The sequence below is a fragment of the Ptychodera flava genome, chromosome 1 (assembly GCF_041260155.1).
Source record: "Ptychodera flava strain L36383 chromosome 1, AS_Pfla_20210202, whole genome shotgun sequence".
In the NCBI taxonomy this organism is placed as follows: Eukaryota; Metazoa; Hemichordata; class Enteropneusta; family Ptychoderidae; genus Ptychodera; species Ptychodera flava.
In genome coordinates this window covers 49,600,924-49,622,518 of record NC_091928.1, presented here as the reverse complement: position 1 = coordinate 49,622,518, position 21,595 = coordinate 49,600,924, and the positions used below count along the sequence as shown (strand labels likewise).

At 37.0% G+C, this 21,595-nt stretch overlaps 1 protein-coding gene across 5 annotated transcripts in view; it reads right to left on the bottom strand.

The window, feature by feature from the left end:
- Positions 1-4,969: 4,969 nt before the first annotated feature.
- LOC139140318 (uncharacterized) overlaps positions 4,970-21,595 on the bottom strand; it is a 384,451-nt gene continuing 367,825 nt past the window's right edge. For 4 of the 5 annotated variants that reach the window (XR_011553980.1, XR_011553981.1, XR_011553979.1 and 1 more), the window contains exons 4-6: positions 15,245-15,304; positions 6,606-6,766; positions 4,970-5,581 (exon numbers count right to left, since the gene is read on the bottom strand). Coding sequence is in view for 2 of the 5 variants with exons in the window: in XM_070709480.1 (XP_070565581.1) it covers positions 6,695-6,766; positions 15,245-15,304 (132 nt within the window). In the remaining 3 variants the exon portion in view is untranslated. The remainder of the gene's footprint in view (positions 5,582-6,605; positions 6,767-15,244; positions 15,305-21,595) is intronic. The other variant, XM_070709488.1, reaches the window with a different exon arrangement.

Below are 21,595 nucleotides of genomic sequence, written 5' to 3'. Positions count from 1 at the left end.
GCCCCTGTGCTGTGCAGTGCCTAGGGGCTGCTGGGCGAGAACCACGCAAAGCAGTCTGGGTAACCGAGACTGTAACTGTATTTGACTCATCAAATCCACATTCACGTCGTCAGTCCACCATTTGGTATCATACTCTCACGCCCATAACTTTTTGCAAAATAAAATGTGTTTTGACTCTCCCCATCTACTGAAATTATTTCCCAGTCGACGTCCTAATTAGCTATATAGGTCTACTTAGGTAAGCGAATAAAAAATAGTTGTAGAAATGCTGCGTATTTCCAAAATATGTGGAGCTATAGTTATTTTCCGTTCGCTACGGTCAGAATAAAAATAATTAGTGGAGTTTGATATGCAAATGCCAACCCTATGATGAAATGGTTAGCATGCCTATAACTTGAATAGAAAATGCCGGTACAATTCCAAATGGAGAGATTTAGAAATGTTAACAAATAATTTTGAAATTTTAACTCTAGCACTACTTAAGTTAAAACTGTTGATTCCTGGAAAATTCACTCAGACAGTGTTTCCAGTTAAATAACAAAAAACAAACATGAAATCGCAGTTTAAGGATGTACGATCAGAAGAACTGACAGTATTGCCATACTTTTTCAATTATGGATTTTTTAAAATTTCAAAATATGTCAATAACCAAACACAGGAAAGAACAAAAATGATACCATCGTGCTTAATTTTTAAAAAGAGGACGATCAACATTCAATTTTTTGAAATTTAAAATTGAATATCAGTAAAACAAGCGATTCATTTCAAGTTAATACAGTGAATGAACTGTTGACATTCCCATCCTACAATGTCACAAAATTAAAACTTTGGACAGCAGGGATCTTATTTTGAAAGAGGGAAATGTGTAAATTCAATTTTTTACAAACTTTGCTACAATTACATCCAGAGTTTATGGGATTTAAACTTTTATTTGCCTGAGTAAAACAACATTCTAGTTTCGTCAATTTTGTCACACTTTTCAGATTTTTTGTTTTGTCTTATGGCATTTCAAAAACAAGTTGTTTTAAGCAAGTCATATGGCTCAGTTTGGCAAAACGTAGCCAGGAGTTCACATATTTTATTCTCTCTCTGTTTCTCTGTCTCTCTCTCTCTCTCTCAAATCTTGGGGCGCCCTTCTAAGTTCCGGTGGATGAGCTGATCTCATCATCAACCCTGCTGGCTTGGATTCTGTCTGTATCGGCCTTAAAGCTGGCCTAATGCATTAACGAATGACATAAAAAGGTGGAAACTCAACAGGAAAAAATGTTGAATTAATTTTAAGAACTTAAGTATAAGGATTTATCTGCTCTACAAACTTGAATCAGACGGTGCTGAAGTACCCCTAGCTAAACGGGTTACTTTCTGTTTTGATCTATTGATTCATACGCATAAACTTGTAAAGGTAGAATACACAGTACAATAAATTACCCACAATACTCTTTGATTTGTATCCTTGAAGGTTACTTTTCTAAAAACTTTTTCAGTTCTGCATGTAAGCACTAGTGTGCAGCATCAGAATAATTTTTAAATAATATCTAGTAAAAGTACGTTTAGATATTTCAGTGAAAGTTTGAAAATAACCACTAAACAACCATAAAAGTCACATTCTGCAGGTACTACAAATGCCATACTTTTTAGGCAGCAAGTTATGACGAACTGAAGGGGTCATTCTCTGAGAAAACTTAGCATGCAAATTTCTTTTGTCACTTCCATTGCAAAAAAATCAATATCCTTTTGTTTCATAAAACAGGTGCAACTAGTCTCCCTACTTTCCATCACATTATTCTGTATGGCTGAGGACACAATCTCTGGCAAATTTCACAAAAATGCTATTTCCTCTCTCAATTATGCATAATTTTCCAAATTATTTAAAATGAGAATTGAGAAGAATGGTGTGCATAAAAGTACGTTTTCAAAATTTTGATAAATAGTCTGTGAATTTGTCTACACATGGGAGACAAAGCAGACCACTCAGGTATCTCCGAGGATACAAATCGCAATGAATTATGGGAAATCTATAGTACCGTAGAATACACCTCGGGGACAGATATTCGGACTCTCAAAGTTAACAATTCTTTCCTGATCTGGGGGTTCTTTCAAAAGCTCTTGGAGTACGAAACATTTTCAGTCTTAGTTTTTCGAAAATCGAAAATTTCATTTGTCATGTGCTTTATAGGGATGGTGGCCACTTTGATTTTTAAATATCAGTAAATATCAGGTAATTTGTTTCTCTAGTACCAAAATTTGCACAGTGACCCCTAATTTTGATTCTTGATTTGATACGCGAATGGTTAAAGTTTCACTGAAGAAAGTTTGAGCAAAAGTTTAAATTGTTCACTTTCGAGGCGCACATATTTTCCTGAATTTAGCATGTTGTGACTTCTTTGATTTGTTCTAACAAGACAAATAAACAGAGAAAGTGCAATTATGTATCACTTTCTAATGGTGTCATACAGTGATATACACTTATAAATATATGAAAAGACAAATACAAACATACACACGCATCGATATGCAAGTGTATATTGGTTTGGGCAAACAACTGTCGCTTGCTAATATAGTTATTATTAGTTGAAAAATTTATATAATCTACATCAGAAAACCATGATCTAAAACTACAGCAACAAAGAATCATGTAATTCCACGACAAAACATATTCTAAAAAAAACAGACTTAAAGCAGCATTTGCTTTAAAGGGATATAGTCGTTGGAACTGCGCCTGTGCGAGTTTCTTGTTTACAAACAATGTATTTCGTGCACGATATCAAGATGCACCTCATCATCATAGCTGCAACATTTAAATTATACGATGATAGATTATGACACTTGTGTTTTAACTGTCATCAATCACCATTGTGCCTTGGATACATTGTTGCCATGGGTCGTATGGGTCCCATACGACCTTTGAGCGCAGTTCCGACGACCATATCCCTTTAATGATGAATAACAAATTGACACACATGAACTCCTAGGTCAAAGTGTCAATCAACTATATTCTGTCATAAAAAATATCACGGTAAGGTTACAGCTATCAAGAATTTTTTTAATGTGTAGAGACCTGATAATAAGATACACTGCTTCACAGTACATGTCAATATAGGGCACAAGGAAATATCTGTACAGAGATCTGGAAAATCATGCATGTAGTGACTGTAGAGAAGTAAGCGTTTTGAATTATTTACGGTAAAAAAGGAAGTTTTGACCAGTTGGATATACGCACTTGTGTACAAAGAATCACCTGTCAATTGTCACGCACGCACACACACACACACACACACACACACACACATACACACACCTGTACCTACACATAACACATACTACATACATATTGGCACACACAGATACATGTACATACTACATGATTGATACATAGATACACACATAACATTGATACATACATAAATACATGGATGCATAGATACCACATATACATAAGACACACAGTAGGACATTTGTCATCATCCCCACCAGAACTTGAACCAAGATCTTTTATAATAGGTGATAAGTTTATCAACCAATTTACATAATGGGGATATTTTTGTCCATTCATATATATAACACACTGACCTTGATAACAGTTAATCGGTAAACAATCAAAAACTAAATATTTTTCCAACTTTTCAGGGTCCAAATACTAGTATTACTTCATATCATAATCAAGTGATGAAATCCATCAATGCAGGCCAGCTGTATATAGTCCTATTGGTTCTCTTGGCTCGGCAAACTGGGGGCCAAAGACAGAATGACTTTGGTATATCTAGCTTGGCGAGACCGATTTGCAAGTGCGCCACCAACGGTAGATCTTCACGTTTCTGAAAATCTGGAGAGTGTAGAACAATATTTGCTGTAGCCTTCCTTAGTTGACTAACTAAAGTAATGCTTTCAAAGTTAGCCAAAATAGACAACACGTGGTCCTTATCTTATCACGTCAAGGAGGCTTTACATTGATCACATCAACAAATCAAAGAAATAGCCATTTTAAAATCTTCTTGAACCAGCTGATAACTTGGGCTTGAGATTGAGGTTCCATGGTCTATTCAGTCTATTTCAATGTCTAGCCTAGTTGGCATTATGTCAGAATGTATATATTGTCAATAAAATATCAACAGTGAAATACAAACACACTGTCAAAGATGAAACCTTTTACGGATCAAGAACAGACGATGTACCACAGAGTCCTTTAGTCAATCAAAAGAAAACATCAATAGTTGACTTCACTTCATATGTACCATGACATACATGAGACACTATGATGCTGTGGAAAATTAAAACATGCACACAGTAAATGCAATTTCTGTGTTGGGAGGCATTGCTGTATTCTGTGCAAAAAAATGCGCTATATGTTTTTATATTGCAACATCTCTCTACACTTTTTATGTATCACAAAATGTGTGCCATATTGTTTGAGGTGTACCAGGCCAGTGCAGCACTGGTCGCAGCTGAGTGCTACACCAGCATTCTTTTGAAATACATGTGGTTCGGTGCATGTGTAAAATAACATAGCAATAATATTACATAAACCCTTTCAATTCATTTCGTTCTATTGGATGCATCATTGTCAAGTTGGTGCTCAACAAAAATTGATTTTAGAGAGGGTATGCCTTGGGTGGTGGATGTGTATGCTTGATTTCATAACGATGTACTTACTGATTGTAGGTATGCTAGCTGATCCAGAATGAGGCTTGGTTGGATTTTTGCACTTTCAAACTTTCCTTTAGGAGAGGGGGAGGGGATTGAGGCCAAACGCAATTACTTGTGTTTACTGTGCGTGTGCTTTAATTATCCATGACCCCTTACAGGGATTTATCTTAAGGTGTGGGATTTATGTGCATAGCTTATCAATTCAAGGGTTTCTCTTAGAGTGGTTTGATGGGGTAACTTTTTAATGCTGGACGCTTCACGAGTTAAATCTGCAACTTGAATCAGGAACCCTATGGGCACCTCAAAAAATTGGGGGCAAAATCTGTTTGTTCTTGAAAAACTCCTTTATTAACAGAGAAGTTATACAATATACCCTGAGTTTTACATTAGAAAATTCTGTTTGATCTTAGACATGATCATGAAGATTTCAAGTTCTCCAGAACAAAGTAGTGAATTTTTGTCTCTTAAATTTTCGTTCCCTTTACATCATCTTAATCTGGGTTTGCCACTTCAAGACTTTGCTTGTTCACTGGACTCCAAGAACAAGTGTAACTTTGGTGGAATGCTGGCGAAAATGCAATCTGTCAGCTGAAATTGTTCAATTTTTGTACAAAATCACCGTTCCTGACCCATCCACTTTGTTTCCATGACAACAGGCCTCTTTACCCGATTCTGAGTCAATTTTACAGATAAACACAGGAATGGCTCCTTTACTTTTGCTCACGATAGAAATCGCTGTTTTCAGTTTGAAAGCAATCCCTCCTGTCACATCGTGTTGTAGAGAGGATGTTGCTATGGGAACAGTCATTGCTCCGTTTTGGTCAACATGCAAACACTGCAACAATGTAGCATCTTTCTCGTCAGGGGGCTTGTCGTAGATACCATCCACATCAGTCAAGAAAACTACCCTCTTTGGCTGCAACTGCTCACACAGAGTCTATGCAAGGAAAAGAAAACATGATCAATCTCTTACAATGTGTTGCACACCATGCACACATGAGATCAGTTGAAATGCTGAAAGCACTTGCTCTAGCACATGTAGCACTTTCATGATCACGATATTTACAATTATGGGCAAAGTAATTAAATTCTTTGTTTTGCGTCCCCACCCGCGTAGGTTTTTAAGGTTTTCATGAAAAACACACACAGTGTATTTGAATAGGAAATTTTAGGACATGACCGCTTAGCTTTTCTGAACTAAAATTTTGTTACAATTTTTTATTTGCTGCAATCAAATTACATTGTATTAATTTTCTTGTGTGTGTTTTTCAGCCGCTTAGACGCGTACCTTTTCCCATTTAGAGTGGACGCAAAACAAAGAATTTAATTACTTTGGCCTTATGGGCGTGAAGTACAGATAAAAATGGTGGACTGGCAATGAGAATGCATAGAATTGCTTGTCAGTGATTTTCTTGCCTAAAGTTGCAGTTACCAGAGTAAAGATATGAATCATTGAATGTTTGTATTCCTGACCAGCAAATGTAATTTTTGGTCACTGCATATATTTTTTCATTGATTTTGGACTTCCCGCCGATTTTTCATATGTCAGACCTTCCTTTCATATAGCATGGAGGTGGAAGCGTTTATTTAATTACTGCAATGCTTATAGCTCCTGACAAGGTTTGGCTTTAGGCCTAGCACTCTTGGCCTTCAATCGACTATCCAAGAACAACTGCAACCACCTAGTGTGCTTGCAAGTAGTAAAGAACAATACAGTAGCATGTTTTCAGAAATCTTATTGTATAATTCCAGATATAAAACTGCTAGCACTGCATAAATACAGATGGTACACCTTCAGACAAATAAACAAGAATGAATAATGATCTTCCAATTCTGCCAGACTCTGTTTAAGAAACATTCTGCACACATGGTTGCTTCTGAAGCTTGTCTCACTGAGATAATCTGCATCTGCATGACAACAACATCAACAATTATCATCTGTTCATGATAATGTTTCTCACCTCTATAATGGTATCGCCACTTAAAATGGTGCATCCCAGCTGGCTGTCTATGACACAGTCGCCATGCATTATGGGTACAAAGCCACTGTCTAACAGACTGTAAATTTGGTGAATACTGTAATTTCCACTTCTTTGTTGGCAGTTCTCCAACTGCCACATGCCTAGATGCAATATATTGAATGAAAATTAAGTGAATTGTTCTTATTTAGTTGTGCTGAAATGTTCTCTCTGTGCTTCAGAAATTAAATATGAAAGGTTTAATACTTCTTGTTATACTCTGTTATAAGGAGAAGGAGAAATGTAAATTCAGTCCTAAAGTCCTTCCTTTACAAGGGAGAGATGGAGGAAAAGCGATGCACACTGAAAGTTATTTATTTAAGTACAAGTAACTCACTACTCCTCAGGATTTCACTTTCATTACTTTTGATATATTGTCAAGGATTTCATAGTGTATGTGTATGAATGTGTATGTATGTATGTATGTATGTATGTGCATGTATGTATAAATGTTTGATGTACATATGTGTGTAATTATTTATATATGTATTCATGCATTTATGTATGTATTTACGTATGTATGAATGTGTGTGTTTATTTATGTACGTATGCATGCATTGCAGTGTGTCTGTATTGTGTCCGTCTGTCTGTCTGTATGTATGTATGTATGCATTTAGGAACTTGTCTTGATAATAAAATCCTAACTGTACTGCATATCTGATAATGCTGGGTGATGATAATGCTATTGTGTAATTGGGATCCATTAACCCTCTGAACCCCGTTCGGCACTAAACTGCCGCAAGATGACCTTTTGACCCCTGATTTTGCAATACGTTGACGTCAGGTCCTTTCCCGGCCTGAATAGCAATGCCAGCCATATAACACTGAGTCAGAAAGCTAGGGGGGCCTAATACGACTTTCTAAACAACCACATACTGTTTCACATACGAACAGCTTTATCAAGTTCGTGATATCTAAGCGGCGATCGTTAGCGAAAGTTGACAGGAATTTAAAAATGGCGGCCGACGACGGCTACACTTTGATCCGTTATAAGACGGGGGTGTTTTGGGGGATAGTTTTGACCAAAGCCGAGTAGAAATCCGCTCAGAAAGTGAACATCGCACATTAGACCAACGGGACATCGATGTCGATCAAAATGGCGTCCTATGACCACACCAACGGCGAAGAAATTCAGCCGCCAGTAGAGCAACTGGAAGTCCGACCTGTGCCTTCAAAGTAATACGGCACCGCGGCAGCGCAGAGTAAAAAAGGTAGGCTAGTTCCTCTTTATAATTGACAACTTGCAGTGCACAGTTAGATGTATGTATCGATGATGACACTTGGCATAGCTCGATGTTTATTAGTAAACATGACAGACCTCAAAGCAACAAGGCAAAGACAGAGCAACAACAGAGATGATAACAGACGTTGACAGATGCAAGATAGGGCATTTAGGGCATTGTTAGGTTTACTGTAGGACGTGTCCTACTGACTGTAGATGTGTATTGCAGGCGGAACTTACGTCTGTCTTTTGTATTACATATGGTTTTATATAAATATTCCTCATAATCTTATTGTTTTTTATTCATGGATACTAATGCCAAAGGTGAACTATTTAGCTGCTTGTTCAAATGTCAGGAGGATACAGATAGTGTGTGTAAGCATTGTACAAACTTATTATTTGTGGTATAAATTTTATCGAAGCAAATGGGTGCTAATACCTTGCAGATTTCCATCAAGAGTGTATTACATACTCTTATATTTTAGTATTTGCAATATGTAACTGCAACATGTTTGCACTACCCTGAGAGAGAGAGAGAGAGAGAGAGAGAGAGAGAGAGAGAGAGAGAGAGAGAGAGAGATGTGATAGTAATTCCTTAGTCCATATCAGCTTTGTTCTTCTTATTTATTGAATATGCCACCATGAAAAAGGCATGGCTTTGTACTTGGATTATCTTACTGAAACTTATTTGCACAAAATATATAACATTTTAAAAATTTTGTATTTGTTTATGTTTCAGGCAAAGAGAACCTAAAACCAGAAGGCAAGGAGTGTGAAGCAAGCTAGGCAAGGAATGTTTGATCTTATGCAGGGTTTACTAAATTTAGGCCATCATCTGAAGACAGACAACGTTTATACAAGTGTTAGGATAGCAAGACCTTTATCAACAGGACACATGGCTGAGTGGAACAGTCAAATTTAGTTCTGCTCTGCTAGACATGCTTACCTACGTTCAGAGGGAAATGATGTTATTGAGGATAGCTGGCCCTTCCTTGGATGATAGTAAGCCAGTCTGTTTTTCTGTCAACTATTCATTCACCAGAGGACGATGGTCCACCGGTGACTGTATGTCAGCATCAGATGATATATAGGACCGTGTAGATACTCAATTATTTTTGTCTCCAAGTATAACGTTTGGGGTCTGTAGTATTTATTTTGTACAGAGTAATTTGTTTGATAGTAAAAATAGTATCATATGACATTTTGTTACTGTATAGATACTCAATTGTTTTTGTCTTCAAGCATAATGCTTGGGGTTTATAGTCTTTTGTTCTCTTCAGAGTAATTTGTTTGATTGTAAAAGTGCAATTGAAAGTAGAATGAGATTTACTGTATGTGATTTATAATTGAGAAAACAAAATGAGAAAGTTTAGTAGGTTTCACACACAGTACTGTACTTTGAAAAGACAATATACTGTAGGTCTTTCTACATTTTTCTCTTCAATGTTACAGTTGGTAGATGGAAAGAGGAAGACTTACAGATTACATGCATAGCTCAGAATATGATAAAAGACAGTGATATCATCAATATTGATAGTGTTGTGTTCTAAGACCCAATTTTATTATACAAATGATGTACATGCCACAAAACCCACCTTGTCCAGATATGGTTCCTTGTGATATTTTTAGGGTTTTTGGTCTGGTTTATAGTGTGTTGCTACATTATTGTACTTGGGCCTCAGCCCAAGTACATTTGTTTTCATTCCGTGGGAAAAAACTGTAAGGTATAACCATTTCTGGCTGAGACCAGGGAGGGCAAAATGTATTGGCTTCATCTTTCTTGGCATAATAAATGGCGTAATGATGTTAACTGAATGGAAGTGCTGCTCTCAGCCAGTCTTGAATAAGTGAGATGTGAATATAAATGCTTCTCTATCTGAGTTTTGGCCACAAAATCTTCTGAATATAATCAAAATGTGCATCGAAATGCAACAATTAATGCACCCTCCGTTTCCTAGGTGATGGCACGACCCTTGCTACACCCACTGGACGAGCCAAAGTGGGAGGGGTAATTTCGGTTTGGTCGAACAGGAGGGCTCGAGACCAGAATTTAACATTTAAACTTGAAACATGTTTAATCACTGACAAGATGTGGATTAGTGGTAATCAAAGAGAAAGTTTGAAAAGGAAAGGTTTTATATCCCGGACACAATGAAAAAACATTACGACTGGAAACTGTACCCCGGTTGAGAATAGTAATGCCCACAGCGATGGAGAACACTTATCCTTGAGCTGAGAAAACCAGACCATCATTTCGAAATAGAGCTGCAGATTCGAGAAGCTCGTTAAAAATAGCTAGGTACACCCCAAAGGGGTGGTTTCGCGTCTTGAGGGCAAATTTCGCCCGTTCATTTAGAAATCGTACGTTTGTTTTTCCAGGGGAACACATCATTTGACACAAAATTTGCATGAAAAGGGGTCGCCAGTAAGCACGTGGTCAAATCTGGCATAAGAAACAATATGAAATGTTGGGTAAAGCCAGTCCAAAATAAACTGATTTGAACTTTTGTGTTTTGTAATTTATACCACTGCAGTAACATGACTTTTTTTTGACAACATCACACAATGTAATACGTTTTGAAACTGAATACTCCGACGTATTCTGTGTCTCCCTTTGCTAAAAAATACGGTATGCCGATTACCATGTAAGGAGATGATGACGTCAAGACAGATTTGTAGTGCGTTTGGTCTTGGATGGTGCACGAAGTTTTGTCGAGGTAGCTTGTGTATTTATTTTCTAAATGGGAGATATTAGGGTCGATCTAAAGAAGGCCGAAAAATGTTATGATACTCTAAGCGAGCTGAACTCCAATGCGAATGGTTGGATAATTTGGAGGATGTCAGACTGATCTCGTCTCATTAAGATTATTTGGCGGTCAGTATTGAATTTCAACTGCGTCACAAGTTTGCGTCGAACGGTCAACGAACGATATTTTAGAAATCTGGAGACATGGCACATCGCATTTTTATTTTAGTATTTTATATTTTACAAAAGATGTAAGAAGCAATGATTTTGTTGAAAATTCTGAAAAAAATATAGGAAGATTTGATCGCGAACACATTTTCACTTGGGGGTCAACTAGCCCTGCGTACGATGCTGTGTGTTCCGCTACAGCTAACCGCCCCGCTCACCACAGCCCTGCAAAGACCCGTACGTTGGGTCGGTGACTTCATATCCATTTTGGGACTTGACGTAAAAAGCCAAATTACTGCCGAAATTCAGCGTTCTTGGGCCCAAGTCGTATCCCAGCCTACCTCAGCTACTCGATCGCTTCCAAAAATGACAGTCTTTTATTCACTTCTCGTAAATAACCGTCGACGTCGGCAACTCTCTCGCTGGCCCTGCGTACGATGCTGTGTGTTAGCTGTAGCACATAGCATCGTACGCAGGGCTAGGGGTCAACATGGGGTCGCAGCCATGTTGCCTCAAAACTTATTTCTGTCTGCACTCAAAACTCAAAATGTCGCATATGAACCTGAAAAATCGATGTAATTTTGTCAAACTTCGGCGAAATTTCAGCCTATAGACAAATTTCATCTAGGTAAGGTAAATTTACTGAAATTTGATCGACAAATAATCCTGAGCTTGAACATGACAGCTCGCCTTCTCCGGGAAGTCATGCATCCGGCCAGCTGCCCATATGGCCGGGTGCATGAGATTGTTTTCAAGCGACGGCGGCAGACCGTACGGGGCTCTGGATATGAACCTACCGCCGGTGTAGCTGTAATAACTGTTGCGTTGTTTTTAATCACCACGGACGAAGTCCGAGGGGACTTATAGGTTTGGTCATGTCCGTGCGTCCGTTCACGCCTAGTACCCAACCCCATACAGATGCACGTCGATTTGTTTCACAATGCTTTCAAATTTGGCCGTGTTAGAGGACTTTTAGTTTACACCTCCATAGACTCCCATGTATAAGGCAGTTCTCCATAGATTCGCATGTATGATGCCAAGAAAAATAAAAATTTAGTTTCTCATCGTATTCATATTGCCTAAAGGATGCAGTGACACAGTTTTTTTGTCCCCACGGATAAAGTCCAGGGGGCTTATAGATTGGCTCATATCCGTCCGTGAGTCCATCATTGAGTCCATCGGTTCACGCAATAGCGCTGTTCACGGTTACAGTCTGTTACTAAATATAGCTGTACGCGCGCGACATCGGACACGCAGCTTGAAATGCGGACAAATTTTATCAATGTTGCATGCGTGGCTGTTTTTGCAGCTTGTACTCTGAGTCGTGAATATGTTTTTTAGTATTAACTGTTACACTAGCAGTCGCCCACTGAGATGTATTTACGTCGTTTTTGCATGCGTAATTTTCAAAAGCGTAATCTAAAAATGCGGACAAATATTTATTTTTGCATATTAATGAGAGAACAGTGACGTAAACTGTGAACGGCCCTATATCTCAGACATTTTGACAAAATATCATGTGACCTTGGTGACCTTTGACCTCAAATATACATTATTGTCCATAACTCAGTAACCACAAGTGCTAAACCTTTCATATTTGGTATGATGGGACACCTTATGACGCCACATATTGTACCCCATTAATTATGTGCATATCTAATTATGAGCGAACCAATAGAGCAAGAGGTCTGATAAACTTCACGTGACCTCAATGACCTTTGACCTCAAATATACATATTTGTCCACAACTCAGTAACACAAGTGCTACACCCTTCATATTTGGTATGAAAGGACACCTTATGACACCATATATTGTACCTCATTAATTATGTGCATATCTTATTTTGAGCGAGTCAATAGAGCTAGAGGTCTGATTTTTGATATATAGGAATAACTTAGCAATACAATTATTATGACAAAATGTGACGTGACCTCAATGACCTTTGACCTCAAATATATATATTTGTCCACAACTCAGTAACCACAAGTGCTACATCCTTCATATTTGGTATGATAAGACACCTTATGACACCACATATTGTACCTCATTAATTATGCGCATATATAATTTTGAGCGCGCCAATAGAGCTAGAGGTCTGATTTTTGGTATATAGTAATAACTTAACAATACAATTATTTTGACAAATGTCACGTGACCTCGATGACCTTTGACCTCAAATATATATATTTGTCCACAACTCAGTAAGCACAAGTGCTACACCTTCATAAATGGTATGATGGGACACCTTATGACACCACATATTGTACCTCATTAATTATACGCATATCTAATTCTGAGCAAGCCAATAGAGCTGGATGTCCGATTTTGGTATATAGGGATAACTATAGGGTAGAAATCTAAATATGCCCATCTAAATATTAGACATCTACCATCGAGAACAAAAGAAATTTGCTGTAATTTGAATATTTAAGGAGTTTAAGCAATTCCCGCTAAAATAAAGAACCCCTGCCTCAAACTCCACAAAAGTTGCTAGACATATTTTGCCGTTGTCATGCCATTGCTTCGTTTAATAACCAGTTAATCAAATGCCTCATTGACAGGAGGAAATTCAAGACCATATTTGAATAGTAGTATATATTGTCCTCAAAATTACTCTATCACGGCCCAAGTACTCATTGCCTTCAGCAATACTGCCTTGTTTTTACTTTTTTTACTAAAGAAAAAATATAATGTTGTTTTGGTTACAATGAAATTGTGTGTTCTTATGTTTTTGCATGCATATTGGATGAAATTTGCAAACTCGAATAATCAAAGTCTGCGTTTTGCAAAATGATTGTAACATTACTGTTCTCTGTGGTTTGAAAAAAGCTTGTATTGGATTCATAAAAATGATGTTCAAACATTTTCTTGGAATCATCAGTTGTAGAAAGCAGAATCTAATATACATTTAGACATAATTGAGTAATGGGAAGTGATAAATTCTTTAGAATGTCACCAGAAAGAGAAGCAAATATTTGAAAACCATTGTAAATTTAGAATACTGGTGGCCATTTTGAATATTTAATGAGGTCATGTGACCAGTATTTGCATATTTCCTGGCAATTGTTATTCTACAATTCAAAAAATTTTGATGAATTCAATAGTTAGATGTTATAAAATAGGATACTTGACCTGTCTGACCCCAATTCAAGGGCACAGTGTATAATTCTTCACTTACGAGTGAGGACAAGGACATCTGTGTAAGGTTTATCAAATCTGTGTAAAGTTTATCATAATGTATAAAGTTTACATCAAAGTTCATGGTCATGGGACTATAAAATGTGATTCAGCATTGGCATATGATACAATATTGATTATTTTTTACTGGAAAATTAGAAAACATGTAAAAATAATGATAAATTTCTATTGTTGGCGGCCATTTTGAATACTTAATTAGGTCACATGACTAGCATTTGCATATTTTTGGGACAAGTGTTTCATTGTCATTCAAAATACATCCTTACCATTTGAAATATTTCACAATATAAGATGCTGGATTTTATGTTACATTATGCTTTGACTGAACTAACCCTTATACAGGGCCTTTGTTTACATTACTCTTAGCAGGCCAAAACTATACAAAATATCAGTGTTTTTTCATAATTTTTGTCTCAATATTATATGAGTTCATGATGATGTGATAGAAAGCAATGGTTTGGTGATGAAAATGATAAATTAATGAGGATTTCCTATGAATATAAGAAATATGTTGAAAAATACAATATTTTATATGTTGGCGGCCATTTTGAATATTTAATAAGGTCACATGATCATAATTTGCATATTTTTGGGACAAGTATTTTATGGTGATTCCAAAAATATATTGGTATGGGGACAGTCTTTGCTAATTTAAGAAGTCAGACGTCATACTAGATGGTACTTCCAAATGTCAACTCAACCCCAGGGCCTTGGGGTGCAAAGGGTTAAATAACCTTTCACACTGTTAGTACGGGTACAATGTAATACAAGATGGAAATATTAAAAGTAACAATTGTTCAACCTGATTGCTTTATATAAGTTTGTTTTTTCTGAATGAGGTTACTGAGAAATTAGTGATAATAAAAGTATGGCATGTGTGTGATGAACATGAAAGTCTGTGACTGACTGATGTCTTAATTGGATCCATTGCATTTTAGCGTATCGATAAACTGATACAAACAACAGTAAAATCAAAATGGTACAACTCTATGAGGAAAGTGTATCATATTACACTGTCAGGTGCAATTATCAGCTAGGCGGTAATAGAGAATTCAACTCCGTCTGCAAAAGTCAGGCTATAAGTCAAAACAACACCACCCAATCAACAAACACCGGCAGTGGCGTCTGACCTCCTGCTGAACAATTTTTCACTTTTACTGTAACAGTTGTTCTCATCAGTTTTTCAATACACTAATATTCAAGTGGTTGTAATGATCACGTTACTGCAGAATAAAATATACAGTTACCGGTAATGACACCGCTGGTATTTGCAAGTCCACAAACTCCTTGGTGATTATGTGATTTAGCTGAAATATTAATACAAGACAAGAGAATATTACGAATATTACTAAAGATCATCCTTCTCTAGTTTGTTAAAAACTTGCAACAAATTTCAAATACAAAACAAAATTCTTCCTGTATCTAGACCACAACACTTCTTTAAATGAACAAACTTAGCTTATCAGGTTCTATTCCTCTCTTTGTTCATACCCGGGTCACTGCATGGCTTTTGAAAAATTTCTCACAGAGTTCCACAATCCAAACACTGGTGGCGCTCTTCAATCGTTTTCACTTTTCATACAACCACAGGAGCTTATTATGCATAATTTTTTGATAATAATTGAAATTGAAACTACAAGTTTCCTGAGAGAAAAACTGTATTTCCTAACAAAAGAGTCATGCTAAATGATAGTTTTAACGATAGTTTGTGTTACGTCTTCGTAGGAATTTTGTGAAGATTTTGTCATGGAGGAATGTCATGGTTTTGTGATATACTAAGTCGTCTGCGGCCGAAGTGATAGTGGGAATGATAGAGAGAGTGCCACTACTGTTTGGAATGTGAATGTACATACCTAAAATATAGACAATTGGGTAGGCATGGGTGAAACTTTCCTTTACACTGCCATATACACACATACACACACACACACACACTTACACACACACACAAATACCTGCACTCTTAGGAATTTTGGAGAGAATTTGTTTTTAGTAAGTCCATCATGTATCAATTATGACAGTTTGTTTTCCGTCTTGGCACTTGGGCATTCAGAAGTTATTGGCTGTTTCATGGTGCCTCCACCACGGATGGACTACGGCAGAAAACGCCAGTGTTATATAGGGAAACTCCACATGGCTATCTCCTTAGGTAAATAGGGCTTGTGAAATACTAGTACCTTGTATGTGTGCCTACTCTGCCATCATCATGTATTTCGGTCAAAATTGTATGCAGACTAAATTTACATGATCATTGATTCCATCATGATAACCGAGTGCAAGAATATCTCATGATTTCAGTTCATATGATGAGAAAATATGCCTATTGCCTGCAGGAAAGTCAGGCTTTGTTAATGTTATTTCATTTACTTGCTGTAATTTGTTCTCTTTTGTTTCCTATTTGAGGAACCAGTGAAATTTAAACCAGTATACATGACAAGTGATATGTACATGTAACTAACTCTAAGTAAACAGTACACAAGCAAAGGCAGATACTTTTCTTGGAAGTGAAAATTTGTCAAATTTTATGTCAGTGGCCCCATAAAATTTTACCATAAAAGTACGGGTAATGCATTTTACTCAAATAGCCATAAGGTGCAGAGATGGCAAAGGAACTGGGTTTAATTTACCAATAGTTATTTGTTATACTATGGATATTAAAAAAGAATTCAGTGTCTCTAAATTTACCCAAAGGAAGAAGAGGTTTCATCTGTGCTACTGAACTATATAGACTACAATTTTTGAATGTAAGCATACAAAACAGGCTGTGCTGCTAATGGATTATGGTAGGAAGAGTATTTGTTGATTTGATTTGCAAAATAGCATCTCTTAGTTCCGCTGTTTGATTTATTGCTTCAGAGATAACACAGCAGATCTGTCATGACTAATTACTGCACGTACTTTATACTAGCATGTTAACTTCTTAAATACAAGCAAAACATGTTGATAACCGAGACATAAAAAAACTGACGACTTATTTAGTCTCTTTACTTGTCAGGTGTTATTAACTGGCATCTACAGTGTTCTGGTATTAGTGATGTCTCTGCCAAGATCAGAGTCTCTGTTATGTTTTTCTTCCTAGTGACCAGTAGTGACATATCTTTTCATGGTCACTCCACTGACCGTGATCTTTTCCAGGACCATGGAGATATTAAAATGATTAAACAAGTAGGTTACTCTTATGCCTGGGTTAACTGTCAACACATTTTGTTTATACTTACTGAGAAGTAAACAAGTGTGCTGTACATGCGACTATAAACAGTGGTTTAAAATCTGCTGTATTTGTATATTGAGTGTGCATCTTTTACATGAAAGATTGCTGCCAGATTGATGAGATGAAGGCAGGTTTAATTTGGTGCACCTTTTAACCACCATGGTTTGGCCCAGAACCAGTGTTATCAATGGTAATTTTGGACCTGTTTACAGGGAATTGGGGTGAACAGGGTAAGCAAAACTGACGTACCACAGATCAAGTAAGTTCTCACTGGTGAGAAGAAATATTTCAAGTATTTTCTGTATTGATATAAAACCAAGGCCAAGAAATTCTCACACTGACTTTCAGAATTCATGTGTTAATAATATACAGAGGGAATGTTGGTTCAATGGCAGATACATATTTCTAAAATGATTTCAATCTTTCTGAACAACATATCTGATAAGTCATCGACTTGTGCAATTGGTGTTAAAACCTGACCCTAGTCTAGAACCTCTCCTTTGCTTCAGTGCCTACGATACATTACACTGCCCCTGAAACCGTGTCAACTTCAAGGGCAGCGTAGCGCTAGTGTACACTGAAGATAAGGAGGTATTCTACAATAATATGACCTCCGTGCTTTAAAAATACTGAAAGCATTTGAAACAGGATATAAATGTAAATTTACTGTGTTTACCAGAAATTCATGAACAAGGATTTCCTTGTTTGCTGGTTTACTCTATTTCTGTGATGTCTAGCCGTGGTGTCAAAGGTCAACGAGCCCTCTGACTGGACTCTGTGAATGATTTTTCTATAATTTGTGGAAATATTTTTGTAGCACTCCTTTACCTCTCATGTAATACCTCAAATTTCTAGTGAGAACAAGCCAGGAGTCAGTGGCGTGTCAGTTTGCCACTAGAGGGCGCACTACTCATGGACATACATATTTTTGAAGATCTTGGCCTCCGACTTCTCATGTATACGGTGGCCTGGAGCTGCTGCTCATAAAATTACGTCAAAGTTACTAGTGTGCTTTATGTTATATATTATTTTAAAAGTGATTTTTTAACAAAAGAATTCAAGTTAAATAAAGTAATATCGAAAAAAAAAAGAAAAACAATTGCAAATAAGACAAAATAAAGTTGAAAAAATCATGTTTTTTGTTTTTGAAAGAGGAAAAATCAAACTATGGAGTTTAGAAACAAAAATTGAATTGTTTCACGATTTTATTTTGATTGAAAAAGCAGGAACAGTTTATTTAAAACAATATTCTTGATGTTAGAAAAAAAAAATCATAATTTAAATGAAAAAAATTCAAAATGAAATAAAAGAAAAAATGCAAAGTTACATAAAAAAAAATAAAAATTGAAAATAAAAATTCAAATTCAAATTAAAATAAAAGTAAATTCAAAGTAAAATGAAAGCGAAACGAAATGCACTTCAACTATGGCAGACAGCTGCCGTAGTAGACCAGCATCTTTTTCGGTTTCAATAGAGCTACACGCAGTCGAATTGCAACCCTTGGCTGTTGTGTCACAAGGAAAAAATTTTCACAAAAAAAAATCACAATTTGGCAATTCCCTAGAACTGCACAGTGTATACCAGCATGCTTTTCGGGAATGAGATTCACAATGGCAATGGATATGAACGCTTCCCTTGCATAGAGAGAAAACTGGGCTTTGCGTAAGTTTAGAAGTGCAGCTGAGCACATCATGTGCCTAGGCAAGATGGTTGTGCTTGAAAATGCAGATCAAAGCAAGTTTTGGACTCAAAATTGGCTTTAAGTAGAGAAACCTTGGGCCATAAATCCAAGGTGCTGCCAGTGGCTTTGTCGATGTCAGTTGGCAGGGCTGTGGTGGGAGGCCGGTAACACACAGCCCTGCCATGCATAGCTGTGGGTCCATAAGCCCGTAAAGGCAGCAGGAATCCTGTCTGAAAACACCACAGGTATGGACTAACAGCTATGCCACAAAGAGCTATCGAACTAAACCACAGTACCAGAGTTTCTGATTATACATCACAGATCAGAAAAATTGTAACATTGTTTCCTTTTGAGGCACAGGTGGATTTGTCAGACTTTGTTGGGGAAAAGATAAGAAAAGGAAATTAAATGGTATTCTGCAACATCTTATTTGTCACTGTTTCTATGAGCTTCAACTCAAATATAAGCTTTAGTGAGTACTTAGGGGCCGTCGATAATAAAAGCTGACGCACAAGAAACGTAATTCCTTCGTTTTACTTGACACCCCCTCCCTTCCCCCTCAAAACGAAAATTCTTATGCGAAATCAATTTAGTAATTTCTGACAAACCCACCTACACGCACCTCTCCGATCTGCACGCCCATGAAAAAATACCGGAAGGGCACATTAATTAATAAACCTCCACTTTACGCATTTCACTTTGTAAGACAGAACATTTTGATGTATTTTGCACGTAGGAAAATGTTTCACATATATGTTTCAAGTTGAAAAAGCATACAAGTTTTTATTTCACATTCATGTCTTTTCGTCGTCTTTTCTGTCTCCGTATTTTGCACAGTCCCCTGTGGTCTATTCCGCTCTGCGTCTATGCGCCCCGTAGACGTGTGTACATATGCCTGAGAAAAACCGTTTTTTCTCAGGCATATGTACACACGTCTATGGGGCGCATAGACGCAGAGCAGATAGACCACAGGGGACTGTGGTATTTTGTGGTCATTCTGTTCTCGATGAACGCGAAGGTAGTTTTGCGTTCTCGCTGCAAAGTCGCACTTTGAAAACAATAGAAAATCCTTATGCGATTTTGACGCACACAAAACGAAATGAGCTTTTACCCCCTCCCCCCTAAACGAAAGAATTACGTTTGTCATGCGTCAGCTTTAATTATCGACGGTCCCTTAGTGGATATTTGTTACCTGTGGGTCCATAGCTGTGGTGTTTTCAGACGGGATTCCTGCCTTTACGGGCTAATTTTAACTTTTCGTGAAACACCACAGCCAGGGACCCACAGCTATGGGAGACAGGGTGTGTGTTACCGGCCTCCCACCACAGCCCTGCCGACTGACACTGACAAAGCCACTGGCAGCACCTCGGATTTGTGGCACAAGGTTTCTCCTCTGAAAGCCGATTCTGAGTCCAAAACTTTCTTTTCTTTCTTCCTCTTAAAATGCAACTGTCACGTTAGCAGCATTGCAATTAGAGACTTCAAATTTGGCACATAGGTAAAACTCCTCACAAGTACTTTTTGATCACATGACCATAACAATGGGTCTCATGACCTGGCGACCATTTTAAATTCAAAGTTTAAAATTGAGAATTAATCAATCAAAATTCTGTATTAAATTTTTGTAGACCATATAGCCAGGTGCCTTCACGCCAATTATCAAGGTAGCAGGCCCTGTTAATTTTGAGAAGATTTTTAAAGTATTATTTACCTGATTTTTATGATGGAGGACCTTATGATGTCACATCCTAAACCTCATTTATTATGCACATATCTAATTCTGGGCTAGCCAATAGAGCTGGAGGTCTGATTTTTGGTACACAGGGATAACTACGGGAAAAATTTTTTTTACAAAATGTCATGTGACCTCGATGACCTTTGACCTCAAATATACCTATTTGCCCATGAATGAGTAACCACTAGTGCTACACCCTTCATATTTGGGTTGATTGAAGACCTTAGGACGACCCATTCTGTGCCTCATTAATTATGCACATATATTATTCTGGGCTAGCCAATTGAGCTAGAGGTCTGATTTTTGGTACACAGGGATAACTATGGGATAATTTTTTTTTGACAACATGTCACGTGACTTCGATTACCTTGAACGACCTCATATATACATATATACCTATAAATCAATAACCACAAGAGTTACACCCTTCATATTCTGTATGATGGGGACCTTGTGATGCCACATCTTGTACCTAATTAATTCTGCACATATCTAATTCTTGGCTAACCGACAGAGCTAGAGGTCTGATTTTTGGTACACAGGGATAACTTTGGGATAGCAATATTTTGACAAAATCTGTGACCTCAATGACCTTGACCTCGATTTCACAAATATACCCATAGCTAATTTGTTATGTTCATATCTATTTCTCTTATTTCTCCTGTGCGCTTATATGTCTCGAAAGCCAGTCACTGCAGCTTTGCAGGTATATTTTTACTTTGAATTTACTTTTATTTTCATTTTACTTTGAATTTTTTCATTTAACTTTTAATCTTTTCATTTCGCTCTGAATTTTTTTCATTGTAATTTTACTTAATTTTATTTTATTTTCATTTAAATTATTATATATTTTGTTGCTTAAATCCAGAATTGTTTCAAATGAAAAGTTCCTGCTTTTTTTTATTCAAAATAAAATCATAAAACAAATTTTTGTTTCCAACCTCTACAGTTTGATTTTTCCTTTTCAAAAA